The following is a 16981-nucleotide window of genomic DNA, read 5'->3' on the forward strand; positions in this document are numbered from 1 at the left end:
ATGACGCCCAGCCTTCCTGCCCCGTTCCACCGCTTTCACACGGCCCCGCCCCTCTGCAGAGTTGGTTTATTCCCCGCAGCCACCGCTTCTTTCCCCAAAGAGAAAAAGGTGCTGCTGCGCCTTTTCAAGCCTTGGACCTTTACGCCCGCACTTTCCTCTGCCCAGAAAGCTTACTGCTTAACTCCAGTACAACTTACTGGTGCGCCTGGATCCACCCCCGTCTCCACTCTGCTTAAGACACAGGAGGCTGATAGGCTGGAAGAATGAATAGATGACATAAAATAGTCATTGTTATCCCCACATAACTTGGCAGCAAGATTGTGGAACTCTGCAGTCAGACAGATCGGGTTCCAATACCAGTTCTTCCACTTACTAGCTGGGTAAACTTCCTTCATCCTTCTGAGAGTTCAAGAAACGTTTGCTGAACGAATGAATAAGATGTTTTGCAGAGATTGTGCTTGTATCGTGCCTGGCCCAAAATCAGCGCTCAATGGAATTACTGGTCTCCCTACTATATGCCACCTTCTCTATTTATGCAGGTTCTGAGTTCCTCGCAGCGGGGGAACATCTGGCTCGGTTCTATCTCCCCAAGGCGCTGGGTTCCCAGAAGTTTCTAGAATGAATACGGAGGGCTACATATTTCACATGCGCGGGGCGGGGAAACTGCTGGGCGATTACAGATTCCCGATGGAGCTGGCCCCTTCGTGGCGACCACAAGTCCTATCACGCCGCAAGAATCTCGGCTTGTTCACCTACAAATGAAGGCCGACGATACTTGCAGACCGAGTCTGACATCTATGGGACCCCACTCCTACCCTGCGCCTCCAGGGGCCGGGACAACCGTGACCCGTACCCACTCCTCGCGCCTCCGGGATCAACCTCAGAAATCTGTGGGCCCCCGGGGAAGACGCATGCGCACTGCTCCCTCCTCGTCTCCTTCCCTTCGTTAATTAGTCCGTCGCATTTCAAGTGCTGGATCCTTTTTGTCCCCTACTGCGTGCGGTGTCAGCTTCCTTGCGGAAGTGGTGACCGTGAGAGAAGAAGATGGCGGCCCCTGTAGTGGCGCCGCCTGGTGTGGTGGTTAGTCGGGCAAACAAGCGCAGCGGCGCGGGGCCGGGAGGCAGCGGTGGCGGGGGAGCCAGAGGGGCGGAGGAGGAACCGCCGCCGCCCCTACAAGCCGTTCTGGTGGCCGATAGCTTCGATCGCCGCTTCTTCCCCATCTCCAAGGACCAGCCTCGGGTGAGCGCCGCGCACGCGAGCAGCCAGAGGGCAGGAAGGGTGGCAGGGCTGGAGCAAGTTCTCATTTCGGCTAACTACTACAGCATGCCCTTGAAGGACCTGTGTCTATGCTGTTATCCTAAAACCGGAGGCAGAGGGACTGTCTAAACCCTGATGACTGCTGACCAAGTTAGTGGCCGGCAGATTTGGGCATTCGTAATGCTGTCCACCTCGGGTTTGAAAGGAATGAAGAGAGCTAAATGTAGAAACAGCGCTTGAGAGAAGCCTTCACGCGGGGATTCAGTGCCCCTAGAAGAGGCTGCGCCGCTTTTAACCTTGCCGATGACGGTTGCTTAGGTGAAAAGAAACGACCTTTTGCCTCTGAAAGGGCGGTAATATGCCTTAAAAAGAGCGGGCTAGATCTCAGGCAGTGTATTTTTTTTTTCCTTCCAGGTTCTAATGATAGCCGGTGCTATCTGTCGAAAGGACAAAATGGGTTTAGTGGTTGATTGCCATCAGCCCCCGAGTTGTCTAGACAATGGGGTATTGGACTCAGCTGGGTCGTTCAGCAGTCAGTTCAGAAAGAGGGAACTGCATTGGATTTAAGGAAAATCCTCTCTAATTCCCTCGAAAAAGCCTAATGGCTGTTCATTTTTGACAAGTGACAGGAGATGGCTAACCTCTGACACTTAGAAAGGGATCAAGGAAGGAAATCTTATGGGGAAGAAGGCCTTAGCAATGCTTAAATTTATGGAAATATGATTGATTTCCAGTATTATCCTTTGCCAGCAGTGAACTGCCATTCTGTCACAGCTCTGTGTCTGATACAAGGCACATAGATTCTGTACTTACCATCCCCAAATTGCAATGTCTCAGACTCAGGCTTAGAGCATGGCATGAACATCAAAGGCAGGAACCTGTTTATCTTTGAAGTGGAAAGATACAGCAAAATTACACTGTTTGGAAATACTAATAGAGGAGTGAAAATTGTTGCAGTGGGGTACCCAAAGGGATTGGAGACCTCAAGTTTTTTTTCATCTTGTATCCTTCAGGTCCTCTTGCCCCTGGCCAATGTGGCATTAATTGACTACACTCTGGAATTCCTGACTGCCACAGGTGTACAGGAAACATTTGTCTTTTGTTGCTGGAAAGCTGCTCAAATCAAAGAACATTTACTGTAAGGCCCTGCAACTTTTCTTTCCATGTTTCGCCATCTTTTTCCAGTTTTTTCAGGATGAATGTAACTAAGGGGAAATGTGAGAGGGGAAAAATGTGTCTACTTAGATGTCATTGTAAGTTCTAAGGGTATTTTCTACGCTTATCAGGAGGTGAGCAGCTGAAACTTTGTATCTGTCTGTCTTGGGTTTTCTGTGACAAAGATTAAAGAATAAACTTGGGTTTTTTCTGAATCTCATTATAAAGTTTGGTGCCAGTGGACTTTGCTTTTATTTAATGGCTTCAGTATGGAAGTTACAATGATAACATCTTTGTTTTCCCACTGAGTTTCTAAATCTTGTTTGTTCTCACCTTCAAGGATATAAATGAGCTCCTTGTCATCTTTGTATTCCCACTGCCTAGCTCAGTCCCAAGCATATAGTGAGCACTTACATGTTTGTTGAAATCTTGAAAACTAGGGAATCACATTGCTTATGGAAGTCCAGGATGTAAAGACTAGGACATTAGCATGGTCTCCATCAGACAGTTCCTAAATGTTATATGGATTGCAGAAGGGGAAAGCTGACGTGAAGCATGTTCCCGGGCTACTTTGTGTACCCTAGGCTTCAGCAGGATTTTGAGTTCAAATTGATGTTTAGGGACAAGGGGTCAAGGTATGGAGAGGAAATAACCATGTTTCCTAACCCATAAAACAAGACTGGTGACACAGGATGCTGAAAGCATTCATTATAGTTCATAATACTCTTTGAAGTTGAAGATGCTGGCAAGAACCCAAAAAAGCCATCGAGAAGGACTGTGAATGCTGAATGGGGGTGAAAAATGGGGAAGGCTCAAATGATCTTTATGCTTGATATACTCATTCCCCTCACCCTCCCTTCCTTTAGGAAGTCAAAGTGGTGCCGCCCTACATCTCTCAATGTGGTTCGAATAATTACATCAGAGCTCTATCGATCACTGGGAGATGTCCTCCGTGATGTTGATGCCAAGGCTTTGGTGCGCTCTGACTTTCTTCTGGTGTATGGGGATGTCATCTCAAACATCAATATCACCAGAGCCCTTGAGGAACACAGGTCAGGATGGGAAAATGACAGGAACAAGGGTTAAAGACCAGCAGAGCCCTGAGACTGCTTTTTTGCAGTTCTGTCCCTCCTGTCCTTTATAGGTTGAGACGGAAGCTAGAAAAAAATGTTTCTGTGATGACGATGATCTTCAAGGAGTCATCCCCCAGCCACCCAACTCGTTGCCACGAAGACAATGTGGTAGTGGCTGTGAATAGTACCACAAACAGGGTTCTCCATTTTCAGAAGACCCAGGGTCTCCGGCGTTTTGCATTTCCTCTGGTGTGTGGATATCTGGGGTCCTTTGAGATGGGGAAGTGACAGGCTTCAGTGGGAGAAACAAATTAAAGTCCTTGTAACTTCTCCCCACAGAGCCTGTTTCAGGGCAGTAGTGATGGAGTGGAGGTTCGATATGATTTACTGGATTGTCATATCAGCATCTGTTCTCCTCAGGTGAGCTCTTTAGGGCTGGGGCTGCACACCCAAAGAGTAGAACTCTGTGGGTCTGTTACTGTCCCCTTAGAAGGCCAGGGTATATTTCTTCTCCCTGTTTATTTTCATTATTTTTACTTTTATTTTTTGAGACAGAGTCTCGCTCTGTTGCCCAGGCTGGAGTGCAGTGGTGTGATCCCAGCTCACTGCAGACTCTGCCTCCTAGGTTCAAGTGATTCTCCTGCCTCAGCCTGCTGAGTAGCAGGGATTACAGGCACACACCACCATGCCTGGCTAATTTTTGTATTTTTAGTAGAGATGGGGTTTCACCATGTTGGCCAGGCTGGTCTCGAACTCCTGGTCTCAAGTGATCTACCTGTCTCAGCCTCCCAAAGTGCTGGGATTACAGGCATGAGCCACCACACCTGGCCTTATTTTCATTTTTATTTATATATATTTTTTGAGACAGGGTCTCGCTCTGTGGCCCAGGCTGGAGCACAGTGGCACCATGACTGCTCACTGCAGCCTCAGCCTCCCGGGTTCAAGGGAACCTCCTGCCTCAGCCTCCTGAGTAGATGGAACCACAGGCGTGCACTACCACTAATTTTTGTATTTTTTTGTAGAGACGGGGTTTTGCCATGTTGTCCAGCCTGGTCACGAACTCCTGAGCTCAAGCAATCTGACCACCTCGGCCTTCCAAAATGCTGGGATTACAGGCATGAGCCACCAGTTTTTTTTGTTGTTGTTGTTGTTATTGTTGTTTTGAGACGGAGCCTCGCTCTGTCGCCCAGGCTGGAGTGCAGTGGCACGATCTCAGCTTACTGCAGCCTCCACCTCCTGGGTTCCAGTGATTCTGCTGCCTCAGCCTCTCAAGTAGCTGGGACTACAGGTACGCACCACCACACCCGGCTATTTTTTGTATTTTTCAGTAGAGATGGGGTTTCACCATATTGGCCAGGCTGGTCTCTAACTCCTGACCTCAGGTGATCCTCCTGCCTTGGCCTCCCAAAGTGCTGCAATCACAGGCGTGAGCCTCTGCACCCAGCCTTTTTTTTTTTTTTTGAGTCGGAGTTTCACTCTTGTTGCCCAGGCTGGATGCAATGGTGCGATCTCAGCTCACTGCAACCTCCGCCTCCCAGGTTCAAGCAATTCCCCTGCCTCAGCCTCCCAAATAGCTGGGATTGCAGGCATGTGCCACCACACCCAGCTAATTTTTGTATTTTTAGTAGAGACGAGGTTTTACCATGTTGGTCAGGCTGGTCTCGAACTCCCAACCTCAGGTGATCTGCCTGCCTCGGCCTCCCAAAGTGCTGGCATTACGGGCGTGAGCCACTGCACCTGGCCTTTTTTTTTTTTTTTTAGAATCTATTGTAAAGCAAAGATCTTGTCTCCAGTATCCCACTGGGAGTCTCTTTGGAATTCTGGTCCATGTCCAGCTGTCATAGGGTTTGCTAGGTCTCTGGGGGATTATCTGTGCTCCTAGAGAATAGTACTTAATCCTGGCCAAGGATGGTGGCTCACGCTTGTAATCCCAGCACTTTGGGAGGCCGAGGTGAGTGGATCATGAGGTCAGGAGTTCAAGACCAGCCTGACCAACACAGTGAAATCCCATCTCTACTAAAAAATAAAAATACAAAAATTAGCTGGGCGTGGTGGCGGACGCTTGTAATCCCAGCTACTTGGGAGGCTGAGGCACGAGAATCACTTCAACCCAGGAGGTGGAGGTTGCAGTGAGCTGAGATCATGCAGCTGCACTCCAGCCTGGGCAACAGAGCTAGACTTGTCTCAAAAAAAAAAAAAAAGAATAGTACTTAATTCTAGCCCACTCCACTTCCCTTCCACAGGTGGCACAACTCTTTACAGACAACTTTGACTACCAAACTCGAGATGACTTTGTGCGAGGTCTCTTAGTGAATGAGGAGGTGAGAAAAGTCTTCCAATGCCTCTTTAGGAGAGAGGAGAAGGCTATGATTGTATCTCATGCTGGTAACTTTTGATCTTTTTTGTATTTTATTGAGGCTTAGGAGGGAGGAAAAGCAGGGGGCAGGAGGAACAGTACACAAAGAAGAATCTTTGTGGCAGTGAGAGGCAGAGGGGAACTTAAAAGGATTAGAAAAGTTGTACTTGGGGGCATTCTTCCTGTCTTTCTTGCTTAGGTGACCTCCCTTTCCTTCTCATTCAGATCCTAGGGAACCAGATCCACATGCACGTAACAGCTAAGGAATATGGTGCCCGTGTCTCCAACCTACACATGTACTCAGCTGTCTGTGCTGACGTCATCCGCCGATGGGTCTACCCTCTCACCCCAGAGGCGAACTTCACTGACAGCACCACCCAGAGCTGCACTCATTCCCGGCACAACATCTACCGAGGGCCTGAGGTCAGCCTGGGCCATGGCAGCATCCTAGAGGAAAATGTGCTCCTGGGCTCTGGCACTGTCATTGGCAGCAATTGCTTCATCACCAACAGTGTCATTGGCCCCGGCTGCCACATTGGTGAGCACAGGTGGGGAATCAAGCCAACTATCCTAGGAACAGGAACCTGGGGGGGCCACGTCTCCAGAAACACAAGGGATGGCTACACAAGGGACAGTCCCTGGGAATAAGGAATTATAGAGTGGCTACCTCAGGAAAGGAGGAAACAGGGATTTGAAAACAGCAATACCTTAATTTGTAGCCTGTGAGCCTCTCATTGGATGACTCTTCACATTCCAGGGTACCCTGTAGTCACATTCAGGAGGAAGTAGATAATTAACATGCAGTAACAACATCTATTTAGCACATTACAGTTTACAAAGGGCTTTTATATACATTGTTTCATTTAATCTTCATAATTTACAAATAAACAGGCTCAACAAGATTTTCTTGCCCAAGGTCATTGGTAATAATGGTGGGACCTGAATCTGGGTATTCTGATTGTAAGTCCAGTGTTCTTTTGAGTCTACCATAACTGCCTGGTTGGCCTCTTGGTAACTCATTTTGGTTGCAGGAGTGTGATGCTTCTAATAGTACTGCCCCTTTCCAAGAACAACAGTAAGGCTCAGATTCTAGGGGCTGAGCGTGGTGGCTCATGATTGTAATCCCAGCACATTGGGAAGCCATGGTGGGAGGATCGCTTGAGCCCAGGAGTTCAAGACCAGCCTGGGCAACATAGCGACACCCCTTCTCTACAAATGATACAAAAATTAGCTGGGCGTGATGGCGCATGCCTGTAATCTCAGCTATTCGGGAGGCTGAGGCAGGAGGATTACCTGAGCCCAGAGGTCGAGGGTGCAGTGAGTCATGATCATACTACTGCACTCCAGCCTGGGTGACGGAATGAGATCGTGTCTCAAAAGAAAAAAAAGACTTGGTTTGTAAAATGTACCAGAAGAGGTGGAATTATTTGGTTCTGCTTGTAGACATGGATATGATTCTAATAAGGTTTTTTGAGTTCAGAGGGTCCCCAGAAATCCTGAAAGTTCTCGGGTTCTTAAGCTCTGTGTGTAGTCTGTAATTGTTGTAAACTTGGTGAAGTATCTTCTCTTCTCAGGCCTGGGCTTAGGGGGTGAGTGGGTGTTTCTAGTGACTTGCGGGATGGGGAGTGAGAGCTAGGTGGGAGCTGTGCTGGTGTCAGTCAGCCCTGTCCTCTATGAAGGGCTCTGCTCTGCGGTTGGAACCCTGAGTGACCCAGAGGTCTTCCCATCCTGAGCCAGGTGATAACGTGGTGCTGGACCAGACCTACCTGTGGCAGGGTGTTCGAGTGGCGGCTGGAGCACAGATCCATCAGTCTCTGCTTTGTGACAATGCTGAGGTCAAGGAACGAGTGACACTGAAACCACGCTGTGTCCTCACTTCCCAGGTGAGACCTGATCTATACTGTGCACAGGCCCTGAATTGCATGGCAGTCACACTGAGCCAGAAGGGGCATTATTTCCACCCATAATCCTGTCTGAGTTGAGAGAACAAATCCAGTGGTTTCATTTGCCGTCTAGCCTTAGTTTAAAAAAAAAAAAAAAAAAAAGTTGCTCTCATTATCAGGATGCACTTTTCCTCCACACCCTAATGGTTCTGTGTTTTTTTTCCCCTTAGGTGGTCGTGGGCCCAAATATCACGCTGCCTGAGGGCTCGGTGATCTCTTTGCACCCTCCAGATGCAGAGGAAGATGAAGATGATGGCGAGTTCAGTGATGATTCTGGGGCTGACCAAGAAAAGGACAAAGTGAAGATGAAAGGTGTGAGACTCGACAGGTGTGGGGCATCTGTGTGTCTCGCTGCCTCATAGAAGAACCAGTGTTTCCTCCTGGAGGGATTGGTGCTTCCACCGGGCCCTCTCTATAGATCATTGCCTTTTCCAGGTTACAATCCAGCAGAAGTAGGAGCTGCTGGCAAGGGCTACCTCTGGAAAGCTGCAGGCATGAACATGGAGGAAGAGGAGGAACTGCAGCAGAATCTGTGGGGTGAGCTAGGCCTGATGCCTGCCCTTCTCCTCCTGAATCGGAATATTTTGAAGGATAATGAATACTTCAGAGTCACATTACTTATTCACTCCTTTATTCATGCAGACAGGGCAGGTATATTGCTCTCTGTCAATGACTCTTTTTTTCTTTTTCCTCACCCATTATGGCTTCTCAGGACTCAAGATCAACATGGAAGAAGAGAGTGAAAGTGAAAGTGAGCAAAGTATGGATTCTGAGGAGCCGGACAGCCGGGGAGGCTCCCCTCAGATGGATGACATCAAAGGTGAGTGGCAGGGGAGAAATGCGCTGGACCAGTTTATTCTCTGCCTGGATCAACTAGCCAGAGGCTTACGTTCCTCAGAAAGGGTTTGGTATCGAGTCAAGACTAGATGACTTAGAGCATTCTGAACGATGTTGGCCCATAAACTTATCCTTGCTTTGATTTCAGTGTTCCAGAATGAAGTTTTAGGAACACTACAGCGGGGCAAAGAGGAGAACATTTCTTGTGACAATCTCGTCCTGGAAATCAACTCTCTCAAGTAAGAGCAGCCCCTCCCTGTTCTCCTCGGGGTGATCCCGGGAAGGTAGAGGCTTTCTCGTAAGTGTTTTGTCTCCAAATAGGAACCTATTCCTTCGACATCCCAAATGGAAAGACCAATAGTATTTGGAGCAAGGAGAGCATTATTAAGTTCTAGCCTCAGCATAGACTTTCTCCTTCCTAAACCCTCCCCTTCTATATTGTTCCATCCAGATTCCTCTCCAATGTCTATCAAAGTCATAGTTCTAAGCCTGCTGAAAGGCCAGTGAAGGCCCTGGTGTCACCCCAGTCTCCCCACAGGTATGCCTATAACATAAGTCTAAAGGAGGTGATGCAGGTACTGAGCCACGTGGTCCTGGAGTTCCCCCTGCAACAGATGGATTCCCCGCTTGACTCAAGCCGCTACTGTGCCCTGCTGCTTCCTGTGAGCAAAGATTGGAGCTGAGTACAAGGGATTGGGTACAGGCAAAGGAAATCAGGAGTAGACTGTCTTGTTATATTGGGTGTATGTCACTTCTGGTTCCTTTCTCCTTGCCTCTGGAAGCTGGTTGGGCTCTAGAGCAGCCTTGGCTGGTTCAGAGGGGTCAGGTTGAGTTCAATACTGACTGGCCTTTGAGACTCCAGGATTTCATACCATCCTAGGCCCACAAAGGTATATTCAGAATGGACCTGGACATTCAGACTCTATGGCAGCAATTTGACCCAACACAAGATCAGCCTCTGGGGTGGGAATAGGTATTTTGAGGCAGCCTATAGCATCTGATCCCCTTTCACCTTCCCTAAGGAATCTCTTTTTCCCAAACCCTGTCAACAACTCCCAAGTCCCTCTGACATAATTCCACAGAACCTGTATCATCTCCCTCTTGTCCACCCATGTCATCAATATGGATTTGCTTGGATGTCCAGGTATAGGTGAATGCTCAGGAATATACTGCAGCTCCCTTCTTTCTTCCATAGCTGCTAAAGGCCTGGAGCCCTGTTTTTAGGAACTACATAAAGCGCGCAGCCGACCATTTGGAAGCCTTAGCAGCTATTGAGGACTTCTTCTTAGAGCATGAAGCTCTTGGTATTTCCATGGGCAAGGTGAATACGACCTCAAGCCCCATTCTTCTGCACTTGCTTTCAAACAAGGGTTGGTGACCCCCTTGGGAGACATAAAATAGAAGCTAATGTGAATCCAGTATGGACCATCCACTCCCAATATGCTTATTGCTAGAATAGTACAGCTTGGAGCCGGGCTAGTAAGGTAGCCATCTGGGGGGTGGTCTGGAAATGTGCAAAGCTCTCCCCAGCGATAGTTCCAGAAGTTAGACCTGCCCCAGGAGCAGAGCGAAGAGCTCACTCTTGTCCGTTTTGGAGGAGGCTACTCAGTGCATAGAGGGATCTGAGGGCCTGGTAGAGTATCCTGCTGGACTTTCCAAGGCCCCTGAGGTCCCCTTTATTGGCCTTTTGCAGGTACTGATGGCTTTCTACCAGCTGGAGATCCTGGCTGAGGAAACAATTCTGAGCTGGTTCAGCCAAAGAGATACAACTGACAAGGGCCGGCAGTTGCGCAAGAATCAACAGGTGCGTCAGGCTGTCCTCCTCTTGCCAAGACGGTTATCTCATTCCCAGGTCCTGGCCCCTAGACTCTAGGGTGGTTGGTTTCTGGGGCTCTGGTTGTTAGAGCTGTTTATCTGCCGAGGGGAGCAGGAGAGTTATGTGCACCTCCCCCAGCCGATCTCTCCTCTGCTTCTTTACAGCTGCAGAGGTTCATCCAGTGGCTAAAAGAGGCAGAAGAGGAGTCATCTGAAGATGACTGAAGTCACACTGCCTGCTCCTTTGGGTGTGACTGAGTGCCCTCCTGGCTCCTGGGCTGGGACAAGTGAGGAACTAGCTGCAGAGGGATGAGTGACCACCATCCAGGCTGAGACTGAAAGGAGCAGAGGCTGGAACTACAGTATTCTTTCCCCTGCTAGCAACCATGTGCCTCCCATCCTGACTGTGGAGTTGGGATGTGGAAGTGGGGCTGGAACAAAGCTTCTGCCTAGGGAGGAGCTAAGCAGGCCCGGCAGTTGGAGGAAGGCCAGAGGAACAGCTTTGTGCTCCGGCTTTCCCTCAGGGAACAGCAGAGAGCAGTTGGCTCTTTCTGCTGCTTGTATATGTTAATATTAAAAGAGAGAGTGGTGTATTTGGTTTGTCTCCATCCCTGACTAATCAGCCAGTGAAGTATGTGACCAGAGTCACATGATAGCCTTTCCTTAACACCTGGGGGAGAGGGAGGACGGGTGTGCCAGCCACTAGGTGGTACTGTGGTACCTTGCTAATTAACCTTTCCCATGGCTCATGGGTAGTGGAGGGCGGAGGTTCTTTTCCAGCCTCTGTGGACCAACTTGTGATCCTGGGGTGGTGTGCCTAAGCCCGTTTCCATAGAGTCCCATTTTGAACACTTTTCTGCCAGAGGGTTATGTTGCCAACCATATGTAAAGCCCATTAGACATGCCAGTTCCTCTCACATGCCTTTTGCAGTTGATCTGGTACTCGTTCTGTCAGGAAGCTGGGCCACTCTTCATCAGAAATAAGGAAATCAGCTCAAGGTCACATGACTCTTGAGGGGTAAAGCTAAGGACTTGACCCTCAGAATCCAGAACTCTGTCCTTCAGCGTATTGTGTTTCAGTGAAGGGGAAATTGGCCCCACAGACAAATATAACCCAGAGCCAGTAATGGAGGTCCCAAGAACACAGGAAGGCCATGTGAAGGGTGCTTTCCCTTGAGAGTGTTTACTATGTGACAGGCAAGCAGTTTTCACATATTGTTTCATTTAATCCTCACATGAGCCCCATGAAGTCTTATCCCCGTTTTCAGATAAGGTGCCTGAAGCTCACAGAGCTTCCCTAGCTAGTAACTGACAGAGCCAGGTGTGATATTGGACACTTGACCTGGAGGTTGTTACTTTGCTGTATTGCTTTAACCTCAACCAAAAGAGACATGCCTTTCTGTCTTTTCTTTTTGAGTTCCTTGTCTTCATATAGAGTGAGTCAACAATTCTGGCCGCGTGCAGTGGCTCACGCCTGTAATCCCAGCACCTTGGGAGGCTGAGGCAGGCGGATCACCTGAGGTCAAGAGTTCAAGACCAACATGGCGAAACCCCGTCTCTACAAAAATACAAAAATTAGCTGGGCATTGTGGCGGGCGCCTGAAATCCCAGCTACTCAGGAGGCTGAAGCAGGGAGAATTGCTTGAACCTGGGAGGCGGAGGTTGCAGTGAGCCGAGATTGTGCCACTGCACTCCAGCCTTGGTGATGGAGCGAGACTCTGCCTCAAAACAATATAATAATAATAATTTCCTTTAGTGGTACTTAAACGGTGGCTAATGTGACTGTTGTAACAAGTGATGCTCTACCCCTATCCCTACCGTCCCAGATGTTACAGAACAAATGGTTGCCTTTATTCATTTTAGTTGGATAGAAAGACATAAACTGGCCTAGGCGCGGTGGCTTACGCCTGTAATCCCAGCACTTTGGGAGGCTGAGGTGGGCAGATCAGCTGAGGTCAGGAGTCTGAGACAAGCCTGGCCAACATGGTGAAACCCTGTCTCTACTAAAAATACAAAAATTAGCCGGGCGTGGTGGTGGGTGCCTGTAATCTCAGCTGCTTGGGAGGCTGAGGCAAGAGAATCGCTTGAACCCAAGAGGCGGAGGTTGCAGTGAGCTGAGATCACACTATTGCATTCTAGCCTAGGCGGCAAGTGAAACTCTGTCTCAAAAAAAAGGATATAAACTGAGGATGGGCTGACTGAAGTCAGCTTGTGGGTATGAAGGCATCACTGGAAAAGGAAAAGACAGGCTGGCCAGGGTTTGGCTTAATTTTCTAGTAAATCTCAGTTTCTGTCTTGTTAGGTATAGGATCTAGTGTCTAGTATGAAGATTCTGGCATTATGGCATGGACCTAGTACAGTGAGACATCCCTGTATCTGTACTGAATGTATAGCAGAAATCAGAAGTAGTCTACAGAGCTTTTTCAGAAAGAGAGATTACTTCCAGTTAGGGTGATTAGGGAAGGCTTTACAGAAATTTGATGCTGGAATGGCCTAAAAAATAGAAGAGGCTGGAAGGATGCATTAAAAGCAAAAAAAAAAACTTTCCAGTTAAATACGGAAAATTAAACACATGAGCTTTTATGCCCCCTCCAAAAATTCTATTGAAATACCAGTAAAGGAATTATTTTAAAAAGGCACGTGCTGGCTGGGCTCAGTGGCTCACACCTGTAATCCCAGCACTTTGGGAGGCCGAGGCAGGTGAATCACCTGAGGTCAGGAGTTCAAGACCACCCTGGCCAACATAGTGGACCCCCATCTCTATTAAAAATACAAAAAAGCCAGGTGTGGTAGCTTACGCCTGTAATCCCAGCACTTTGGGAGGCCAAGGTGGGTGGATCCCCTGAGGTCAGGAGTTCGAGACCAGCCTGGCCAACATGATGAAACCCCATCTCTACTAAAAATAGAAAAATCAGCTGGGCCTGGTGGCAGGTGCCTGTAATCCCAGCTACTCAGGAGGCTGAGGCAGGTGAATCACTTGAATCTGGGAGGCGGAGGTTGCAGTGAGCCGAGATCGCGCCATTGCACTCCAGCCTGGGGGACAAGAGCGAGACTTCATCTCAAAAAAAAAAAAAAAAAAAAAAACCACAAAAATTTAGCCGGGCATGGTGGCGGGCACTTGTAATCCCAGCTACTCAGGAGGCTGAGGCAGGAGAATTGCTTGAACCCAGGAGGCGGAGGTTGCAGTGAGCTGAGATCACGCCATTGCACTCCAACCTGGGTGACAAGAGCGAAACTCTTTCTCAAAAAATATAATAATAAAGCCACATGACCCAGTGATAAGGAAAATAGGAGGTGACAATGAATGAGAGATGCCAACATTTTGGAAGATGAAAAACAGAACAGTCAACAGTCACTTAACAGAGTAGAATGAGTTGGGTTCTACCTGCTGAGGGAGTTAATGGCAAGAAGTAAGCCAATGTGCCCTTCTGAACCCATAAAAGGTTCAGCACCTCAGAGGAGGGTATGGACTGACGCTGAGAACTAGGGGTGGGGTGGAAGGAGATTACACGATGATCTGTATAAGAAAAAGCCCCACCAAGTCCCAACCTCATCTGATCCAGCCAAGTGATTACCCCTACTCCCTTGCATAAAATGGGAGATTCCGTCTCTGGAGAAATGGTAGGGAGGAAGTTAGCAAAGATAGACTTAAGGTTTCCTAAGCCCAAAGGTCACAAGTTTCCAGACCAACTGTCCATGAGTGCCCAGCATAACGAATGAAAAAGCCCATGAAATTTCAGAATGTCCAGGGGAACTTAAACTATCAGAGCCTCTGCATTCAGCAGCAGGCATAGTGGGGATAGAGGTGAGGTATTAGATTGAAAATGAAGAATTAAGTGAAAATATATGAGCGGTGAGACTCAACATCAGCACACACTGACAGAACCTCCAGTATGAAAAGAAACAACTGCAGGGAAAAAAATGCCTATGCATACTGACACTGACATTTTTGGTTTCTTCAACAACAAAATGTCAGCTTTCCCCCCACATGATCACCCTACAGTGAAGCCTATTCATTAATAATAAGGCTTGTAAATAGACTGAGCTTCCAATCCACTTTTTGGTATCTCACTGTTAAATATGAATAGACAGCAAAGGACCATTAAACATCTGAGTAACCTTCCAATATGAAAGACCAAAACAAACAAATAGAAAATTGAAACCAAGGAAACAATGACAAAGTAGGGAGCTTTCTGAAAACTTCATGAGGAAAAAGCTACAATAACTATTCTCAAAACTCAAAGAAAAGATATTGTGTCTATGAAGTACTTTAAAAAGGAAGAATTGGAGAAGAAAGAGTTCTTAGAAATTAAAAATAAGTAAACTAATTCCTTCTCTTGAGAATTGGAGGATTCGAGGATCAAATAGCAGGGTAACGTTTCACTGTATTTCCATTTTTACATACTTCTTGAATCTTGAATCATGAATATATTATCTATCCAAAAAAAAAAAAAAGTAGTAAAGGATCAATCCATAAGGCCCAAAATCATCTACTGGGCTGCGGAAACAGAATAGGAAAAATCGGCTGGACGTGGTGGCTCATGCCTGTAATCCCAGCCCTTTGGGAGGCCAAGGCAGGTAGATCGCTTGATGCCAGGAATTTGGGACCAGCTGGGCAACATAGCAAGATCCCATCTCGACAAAAAATTTTAAATTATCAGCCAAGGGTGGTGGTGTGTGCCTGTAGTCCCAGCTACTCAGGAGACTGAGGTGGGAGGATCACTTGTGCCCAGTTCGAGGCTGCAGTGAGCTATGATCACACCACTGCACTCCAGCCAGGAAGACAGAGCAAGACCTTGCCTCCAAAAAAAAAAAAAAGGCTGGGTGTGATGTGACTCACACCTGTAATCCCAGCACTTTGGGAGGCCAAGGCTGGCAGAGGATAACTTAAGCCCAGGAGTTTGATACCAGACTGGCCAATGTGGTGAAACCCTGTGTCTATTAAAAATACAAAATTAGGCCTTTCCTTTCAGTGGAGCGTGGCGGCAAGATGGCTGTGCAAATTTCCAAGAAGAGGATGTTTGTCACTGATGGCATCTTCAAAGCTGAACTGAATGAGTTTCTTACTCAGGAGCTGGCTGAAGATGGCTACTCTGGAGTTGAGGTGCGAGTTACACCAACCAGGACAGAAATCATTATCTTAGCCACCAGAACACAGAATATTCCTGGTGAGAAGGGCCGACGGATTTGGGAACTGACTGCTATAGTTCAGAAGAGGTTTGGCTTTCCAGAGGGCAGTGTAGAGCTTTATGCTGAAAAGGTTGCCACTAGAGGTCTGTGTGCCATTGCCCAGGCAGAGTCTCTGCGTTACAAACTCCTAGGAGGGCTTGCTGTGCAGAGGGCCTGCTATGGTGTGCTGCGGTTCATCATGAAGAGTGGGGCCAAAGGCTGCAAGGTCGTGGCGTCTGGGAAACTCCGAGGACAGAGGGCTAAATCCATGAAGTTTGTGGATGGCCTGGTGATCCACAGTGGAGACCCTATTAACTACTACGTTGGCACTGCTGTGTGCCACGTGTTGCTCAGACAGGGTGTGCTGGGCATCAAGGTGAAGATCATGCTGCCCTGGGACCCAACTGGTAAGACTGGCCCTAAGAAGCCCCTGCCTGACCACGTGAGCGTCGTGGAACCCAAAGATGAGATACTGCCCACCACCCCCATCTCAGAATAGAAGGGTGGGAAGCCAGAGCCATCTGCCATGCCCCAGCCAGTCCCCACAGCATAACAGAGTCTCCTTAGCAGCTGTATTCTGGAGTCTGGATGTTGCTCTGTAAAGACCTTTAATAAAATCTCATACAAAGACAAAAAAAAAAAAATACAAAATTAGGGCTGGGCACGGTGGCTCACACCTGTAATCCCAGCAGTTTGGGAGGCTGAGGCGGGCAGATCACTTGAGGTCAGGAGTTTGAGACAATCCTGGCCAACATGGTGGAACCCTGTCTCTACTAAAAATACAAAATATTAGCTGGGCATGGTGGCGCATGCCTGTAATCCCAGCTACTCAGGAGGCTGAGGCAGGAGAATCGCCTGAGCCCAGGAAGCAGAGGTTGCAGTGAGCCGAGATAGCTCCACTGCACTCCAGCCTGGGTGATAGAGTGAGACTCCTTCTCAAAAAAAAAATTAGCCACATGTGGTGGTGTGCACCTGTAATCCCAGCTACTCAGGAGGCTGAGGCACGAGAATCGCTTGAACCCAGGAGGTGGAGATTGCAGTGAGCTGAGACCACACCACTGCACTCCAGCCTGAGTGACAGAGTGAGACTCTGTCTCAAAAAAAAAAAAAAAAAAAAAAATTTAATTACCATTTTTCCTTTTTTTTTTTTTTCTTTTAGACTGAGTTTTGTTCTGTTGCCCAGGCTGGAGTGCAGTGATGTGGTCTCAGCTCACTGCAATCTCCACCTCCCGGGTTCACGCGATTCTCGTGCCTCAGTCTCCTGAGTAGCTGGGATTACAGGTGCTCACCACCACACACGGCTACTTTTTTGTTTGTTTGTTTTTTTGAGGAGTGTCGCTCTGTCACCCAGGCTGGAGTGCAGTGGCGTTGGGATT

The 16981-nt window shown here is 48.1% G+C and overlaps 2 protein-coding genes and 1 pseudogene across 2 annotated transcripts; 2 read left to right on the forward strand and 1 right to left on the reverse strand.

The window, feature by feature from the left end:
- LOC112439278 (putative elongation factor 1-alpha-like 3) overlaps nt 1–334 on the reverse strand; it is a 108902-nt pseudogene extending 108568 nt beyond the window's left edge.
- Nucleotides 335–844: 510 nt separating this feature from the next.
- On the forward strand, nt 845–11029 carry EIF2B5 (eukaryotic translation initiation factor 2B subunit epsilon). Its single transcript, XM_003806589.6, has 16 exons — nt 845–1239; nt 2271–2395; nt 3279–3464; nt 3557–3734; nt 3825–3905; nt 5729–5806; nt 6067–6379; nt 7579–7724; nt 7955–8096; nt 8220–8321; nt 8497–8604; nt 8770–8860; nt 9160–9283; nt 9817–9942; nt 10315–10425; nt 10602–11029. Exons 1-16 carry the CDS (start codon nt 1045–1047, stop codon nt 10659–10661), a joined length of 2166 nt encoding a protein of 721 aa, XP_003806637.1. The 5' UTR covers nt 845–1044; the 3' UTR covers nt 10662–11029.
- Nucleotides 11030–11606: 577 nt separating this feature from the next.
- LOC100981339 (small ribosomal subunit protein uS3-like) lies at nt 11607–16318 on the forward strand. The gene has a single exon (XM_063602628.1). The coding sequence runs from the start codon at nt 15427–15429 to the stop codon at nt 16102–16104; it is 678 nt and encodes a 225-aa protein (XP_063458698.1). The 5' UTR covers nt 11607–15426; the 3' UTR covers nt 16105–16318.
- The last annotated feature ends 663 nt before the right edge of the window (nt 16319–16981 follow it).

The sequence above is a fragment of the Pan paniscus genome, chromosome 2 (assembly GCF_029289425.2).
Source record: "Pan paniscus chromosome 2, NHGRI_mPanPan1-v2.0_pri, whole genome shotgun sequence".
Taxonomy (NCBI): domain Eukaryota; kingdom Metazoa; phylum Chordata; class Mammalia; order Primates; family Hominidae; genus Pan; species Pan paniscus.